Raw genomic sequence first — 6929 nt, 5'->3', positions numbered from 1 at the left:
TGAGAACACTTTCATGATCAATCATTATAAAACATATCATATATATTATTCTGAAATGGACCAATCTGCACAACGACTACTTTTACTATCGCTACTTTCACTATATTTTGATGTGAATACTTTTCTACTTTCACTTGAGGAACATTTTGAATGCAGGACTTTTACTGTAACAGAGTATTCCTACACTCTGGTACTTCTACTTTGACTCAAGTACAAGATCTGAGTACTTCTACTTTGACTCAAGTACAACCTGAGTACTTCTACTTTCACTCAAGTACAAGATCTGAGTACTTCTACTTTTACTCAAGTACAATATCTGATTACTTCTACTTTTACTCAAGTACAAGATCTGAGTACTTCTACTTTTACTCAAGTACAATATCTGAGTACTTCTACTTTGACTCAAGTACAAGACCTGAGTACTTGTACTTTCACTCAAGTACAACATCTGAGTACTTGTACTTTTACTCAAGTACAATATCTGATTACTTCTACTTTTACTCAAGTACAAGACCTGAGTACTTCGACAACCTCTGATTAATGGTTGATTTCCAAATGTTCTGTTGGTGCGTGGATGATAAAATAATAGTGTTTGATTGTATTGCCTTACGTATGCAGCTATTTGCCTGTGTTTAGAAACATAATTAAACATACCATGGACACACATTCAAACTATTTTCCATTTATTAAACATTGCAGATGAACAATTAGTCATACAGCTAAAGAAAACTACAACAATAATTTTCTGTATGATAATATCATGGAACCTGGAATTTGAACACACACCACTTAACAATAAACTTAACAATAAACTTAACAATAAACGACTGAACTGCTGTCCACTTTAGGGTAGGGCCCTTAAAGCATCCAGTGCTGCAGACAGTCCAGCATCCTGGGTATACACTGGCTCCTGATCACTTGCCTTTACACATATCTTCTTACAATGCCTATGAGATCCTTTATCCCGTTTTGGAATGGTGCTGGCTCGTTATGAATGGCACGCTCAAAGAGTTCAGCAATGTCCGCATAGTTCCTTGCAAATTCTTGTTCAGCTGCTGTCTGGTGCTCCACAGTGGCAAATGGGTTTCTCCCAAACAGCGACACTCTTGTCAGAGAGGACCCCACGTCCTGATGATAGCAGTCTGCAGCATCTGTAGCTTCAGGCAAAAGATCTGCAGGCAGTCTCTTTGGGCACCCACCATGAGCAAGTTGATCTGGGATACCCTTACCTTAAAAAAAAACACAAATAAGTGGCCATTGTTAGTGTAATGTTACATATCATGCATATCAATGAACCTCATAGCCTGTGTTATTAGTACACTTCTTACAAACTTTAAAAAGCATGTTTTTAATTTGACTGTTTATGTACTTACCAGATATATATGTTTCATGCAATAAGAGCAATCTATAAACTAGATAGTAGATATGTCTTTACTCAGACAATTATTGAAATATTGTAATATATACATGCCACATTTAAACATTTCCATCAACCTAGTGTAAAAAAGGGGATACAGAGAGAAACAAATGTAGGATATAAGTACAACTTATAAAAATGCATAAAGAAGGTCATTTGTTATGGGGCTTAAGTAACATTCTGAAAACTGCTATAAAAACCTTGGATTCTGTGTGCATTCCAGGACTGCACCATCCGATCAAGTCCAATTTTGGCTACCTGACAGGTAAGAGTGGACACACAATATCGTGTGATGTTGTCTTCGAGGTTTAGTTCCTCCTGGTCAACAAGGTGGTTGAGTGCGCCTTTCAGAGGGTAGTTTACCCTGTTGTTTACCTCTGGCCACATCATTTCTATAATATGATTCTGTAATTTAAAGTAAACAAAAATGAGAAGAGTCAAATGTAGAGAGCACATTGTAATTTCCCATTGTTAATTTCCCAATTTCTTTCCCAATTTCCGGCTTTGTATTTTATCCATTTCCTGTTGTATCCAGTTCAAAAGTACTGTGTATCTCTCCTATGTCATAGGAAAAAGCTAGCAGTCCCCTAGAGAAGTTTAGTGAACGCCATGGGTCTATTGACAGCTTTATCAGCTAGCAGTTGGGTGATAGTGGAATGAGATCAGAAATATTTTATTTGTCTCGCCACAGGGTAATTTACATGATTACAGCAGATAAAGTGAGGAATAAAAGACAAAAATGGCTATGTGGGGATTGTCCACAGTATTGAGTATGTAAGTCGCTTTGGATAAAAGCGTCTAACAAGTAACATGTAATGTAATGTATGAACACGTTGATTGCAATTCAGATAAAAAAACAACTCGCCTGTGTTGACTTTGTTTGCATGTATGGCTTTCTGCCTGTGTTATTCCGGTAGTCTGCCAATTTCTCCTGCATGAAAAGAGTCAAGTAGAATTCTTTTCCATGGTCTACTCGGATTTGGTCCCACATTCCATATCGTAGGACAGCACTCCTGCAAAACAGCAATACAAAAGTCTTATGACATGTAACAGAATTTCATGTTTGTTGTTACAACCTAAGCATTGCTAAAGCGAATTTTGTACGCAGTTAAAATGTTGATCTCATCAATCCATTACCAAGTAACGTACAATATACAGTGGTAACCTGTCAGTAGTTTTCGATTTACAATATTTTTCCCAAATAAAACTGTTCAAATAAAGCTACATTTAGCCATTGTGTTTTTATTTAGCTAAACGTTTACTAAATTATTTACTGTCTGCTGTTTGCAACCTTTTTATTAGGTTATTATTATATTATTATAACAGAAACAGGGCACTGAAACTTACTGGTAAACCTCTTGATATATGGTCAGGTTGTTTTTCACTGGCATGGTGGAGTGGCTTACAATGTTGCTGGAGAATCCATCCACGGCAAGGACGTGGGTCACCCCATACATCACCAGTTTCTCGTTTTGGTCAATGTGCAATTTGTGACCCATGTACTCTGCACTGTATGGCACTGGATTTAAATTCCTTAATCTCTGAGGAATTAAACACAATGTTATTGTTCTCACAATATGTTCACAGCAATGTACAATACAGGAACATCTAGATGTTTTTTAATAATACCTACACGATACCGATCTGCATGATATGGCTGGTTAGTTTCTCTGAGGACACGGCCAACACGCCCCTCTGATGCTCGGATTCCTTTTGAGGCCAGGTAACCAGTCATCATTTTTCTTCCATATGTTGGTCCAGTCTGAATTTGTAAACACAAAACAAAAACTAAATAGGACCAAGGTACGTTTTAACTGTTTGTTTTTTAGTTCTAATTGAAACCAAAAAACCCCAGAATAGTTATCTCATTATTATTTACACAATTATGTCCAAAGTTATTAGTGAGTATTTCTGTCACATCATTGTTAAGCCTCAACTCAGCTCCTACGTCTCAAAGAAAACCCATAATTCAGGGCTCGTTACATTTGTTTGTATTGTGAGAATAATCAATATACATATTAAACCGGAACTTTAGTCCACTGATGTATTGTTCCCCCACGGACAAATATCGGGGGTAGTAGCTTCCGGAACCGGAAGTTGCATTGTTTTTAGCATTCACAGTAGGATGTAGCATATCAAGCAGCATTAGTGAAGAGATGGATAAAAAAGCGTGTAGTTACATACTAAAAACACCGTCTCCAACTGCCACTCATCGATGCTAACATATCAACTGTTACTATATGGTTAACTATCATGTATATAGCTATTTAAATGCTTATGAATGGATGTTTAGCTACGTCAATAGAGGGCAATGGAATATGACGCCGCCAACCAATGGGAGAAGACTGGAAGTACCAGAGTTTATAATCGGAGCTGAAACGTTTATACGGCCCCTCTCCCGTCGCAGCCTCAGAGGAACGTCATGTTTACTATAATTAAAACCCTGTCAATTTTACAAGAAGTTTCTTGGATTCTTTCTGGCCATTTACTCCTCTCAGCATTCCGAAGCCCAACAGTAGGCTATAGAGTCGTGCAGTGACACGTCCTAAAATTATAAATCTTTCGATTCGATTTATGATTATAAAATTATAAAAGTAGGGTAGACATGTGGAGATTATCCGACTGAACAAACCGTCTTCCGTCTCTTAAATGTGTGTCAACCGCAGACATTATTTCGAGCTATTTTCCAAAATCCTATGGCGAAATTGCATAGCTTTTTTGTCGAGGGAACCAGAAGGAACTTACTTCCGGGTTTTAGGACGTTTCACTACACCACTCTATTACTATGAAGTAATAAGTACAGTACTTGAGTAAATCTACGTAATTACTTTACATCACTGAATGAAGCCATAGTCCTACCTCACCTCAACAGCTGCTTTAGCAACCTCTACTTCCAGTTGGGAATCGTGCACTCACTCTCTGCCTATACCATTTTGGGTAAAAAAGCGACGGATATTTGTTTGGGAGAACCCTTTTGTTAAGCCACATTCATACTGGAGATGATCGGATATATTTTTGATCAGTATAACCATCTTTTATCATACTTTGTATAACTTCTCTGTAGGCCAACAAACTGGACTCCATTATTATTAATAAGGAGGGTGACTATATTTCCCGCCATCAAACTTTCCTGTCATGCGCATAGCAGTCCTGGTGTAAATTGATGGTACATTTACGGCACCATGCCGTAAATGCGCCCTGTGTAATGCACACATTACCGCCAAGAACGACTTGTCGGACACGGCGATAGCAATATATTGTTAACAATAAACACGGAGATGGAGTCATACTTTCTTTTCAGAGGCAGCCAGCGAGTTACTCTTAAAATAGACGACATGCGCGTCGACAGAATCAGACGCATTTTTCAGGTATTTTTAAGAGATCCGTGATTAATTATTGATTGAACAGGCACATGGTGTGTTAACGTGTAACAAGCTAACCTTGTTTCAATAGCAATAAAGCTACGAGTTGTCTGGACGAGAGAGTCAGTTAATCATTCAATTTAAAAACAAAACAATGTTTAGATATCACATTGTAAATGGGGAAGGATATTATTAGGATGTTATCAGATGTTATCCTTAATTTGGTACACAAAATCGACATGGCATGAAAAGATGTGAAAAGATTCAATGATAATTATTTTATATGAACTGCTTTGCACAAATAACTGCATAACTATAATTGAACTTTGCAGAAGCGAAGCAAGAAGAAACTTAAAAACAGCATTTACTTGGTGACAGCCCTGAGACAATTTAGTCGTACAGTCCAGCAAGACATTTATTTATAAACTATATCAGTGACATTTAGATTGATACTGAGGTCTGATATAGGCATACAAATAATCTTTAGGATTAACTACTAACTGCATGTTTTTTTAATACAATTAATAAACCACTACCACCATTGAAGAAACGACACAAAGGAAGAAATTATGCGAGGACACACATGGAAAGACAAAGAACAATGTAGTGATTGTTTAAAAGGTAATTGTTAAATATATATAACCTGTTATTTTCGTTGCGGTTTTTCCATTGGATAGTGGGTGTTTCTGCTCCCTGGACCTCTCTGATCACGGTCATTATGAGGTTCATGGGGAAAAACCTGGGGAGACTCAAAGGATCCAGACAGAGCCAGCTGAGTCACGGCCGTTTGCTTTTCGTCATAGTCAGCCAATGTCTACTGCAAACATGAGTCAGTTGACTAGATCAATTAGCACCCCTCGGTCATTTCAAAGGTAATGAGAGGCCCATTTCATACGTTGGCATGCTTTAGAATGTTGAATGAATGAATAACAAAACTGATTTTGTCTGGAGAAGGTTTGAACTGATCTATCAATAGGGATAATAATGTAATGTATAAAGAAGGGCTAGCACTCAAACTGAAGGGTCACGATATGCAGCATTTCACTTTATTTTACTCGCTAACAACAGACTGGCAAAACCCTCTCATTATTTGAAAAAGGCTGCTTTCTGGCCATTTAGCATTTTTGCAGCTCAAGGGCTATATACGTTTGCCATCTGGGGCAGACATGCATAAGCATGGGCTTCACTGTAGCACACCTCAGTACTCTGTGGGTCCGCACATGGTATGAAGAGTCACAGTCAACATCCGTTCTACAATCAGCATTTATAAACAATATCCTTGAAATGTAATTTCAAGAAATGAAATGTTTCCACATGCTCTTGTTTATTTAGCATCATCTAATTTGCCATGGAATACATAACTTTCTTTAATCTCTAATCAAATGAAGAAAAAATCTTAAATGACTGCTAATACTTAAACTATTTTCAAAATGTGACAAAAACAGAAATGAGCTATCTGAAGTCCACACACTGAGCAACAAGGTGGAGGAACTGCTGGATCCAGCCAGCCAGCCAGGACTTGGTAGCACCAAGGCCAGAAGTCAAACAGGCATTTAGCTGTTTGATCTGCAGAGGTATTGTTTTCATCTTCTCTTTGAATAATGCTCAGTGTAACAAACAGTATTTAAAAAATAAAACGTATAGGTGCCGGATTTTCATATTATTCTAAGTTAATCTTTTCAATCAGTTTGAGTGCATGCTTCAGAAATACAGTCCATGACATCAATCAGTAACTCAGCATATCTTTAATGTCTTTTTTCTTTTTAAAGACACAATGACTGGACCCATGTTTTCCTCCTGCTGCCGAAGCATCGTGGGATGCAGGCTCTGTGTGGAGGAGTGGAGGATAACATCTCCCCAATGCCTTAAGTGCAGGGATCAGGAGCCAGTGTATACCCAGGTTGCTGGACTGTCTGCAGCACTGGATGCTTTAAGGGCCCTACCCTAAAGTGGACAGCAGTTCAGTCGTTTATTGTTAAGTTTATTGTTAAGTTTATTGTTAAGTTTATTGTTTATTGTTAAGTGGTGTGTGTTCAAATTCCAGGTTCCATGATATCATCATACAGACAATTATTGTTGTAGTTTTCTTTAGCTGTATGACTAATTGTTCATCTGCAATGTTTAATAAATGGAAAATAGTTTGAATGTGT

General features: G+C 37.7%; 1 protein-coding gene and 1 long non-coding RNA gene across 6 annotated transcripts; one reads left to right on the top strand and one right to left on the bottom strand.

The window, feature by feature from the left end:
* Positions 1-666: 666 nt before the first annotated feature.
* Positions 667-5556, bottom strand: LOC307020833 (uncharacterized protein). Of its 5 annotated transcripts, none has more exons than XM_079652425.1 (6): positions 5423-5556; positions 3051-3179; positions 2765-2958; positions 2283-2430; positions 1618-1822; positions 667-1229 (listed from the first exon to the last, which is right to left on the bottom strand). In XM_079652425.1, exons 2-6 carry the CDS (start codon positions 3153-3155, stop codon positions 925-927), a joined length of 957 nt encoding a protein of 318 aa, XP_079508551.1. In that variant the 5' UTR covers positions 3156-3179; positions 5423-5556; the 3' UTR covers positions 667-924. The 5 variants fall into 5 exon arrangements, with proteins under 5 accessions (XP_079508551.1, XP_079508550.1, XP_079508549.1 ...); XM_079652424.1 differs by lacking the exon at positions 5423-5556 and adding an exon at positions 4462-4549; XM_079652423.1 differs by lacking the exon at positions 5423-5556 and adding an exon at positions 4277-4498.
* On the top strand, positions 4629-6924 carry LOC307020834. Its single transcript, XR_013802990.1, has 4 exons — positions 4629-4785; positions 5457-5651; positions 6225-6353; positions 6549-6924. It is a non-coding gene; the product is annotated as an uncharacterized lncRNA (long non-coding RNA).
* The last annotated feature ends 5 nt before the right edge of the window (positions 6925-6929 follow it).

This window comes from Notothenia rossii (genome assembly GCF_949606895.1).
Source record: "Notothenia rossii genome assembly, chromosome: 9".
Taxonomy (NCBI): domain Eukaryota; kingdom Metazoa; phylum Chordata; class Actinopteri; order Perciformes; family Nototheniidae; genus Notothenia; species Notothenia rossii.
Note: the sequence above shows the minus strand (reverse complement) of the source record. Positions and strands in the feature narration are given on the sequence as shown.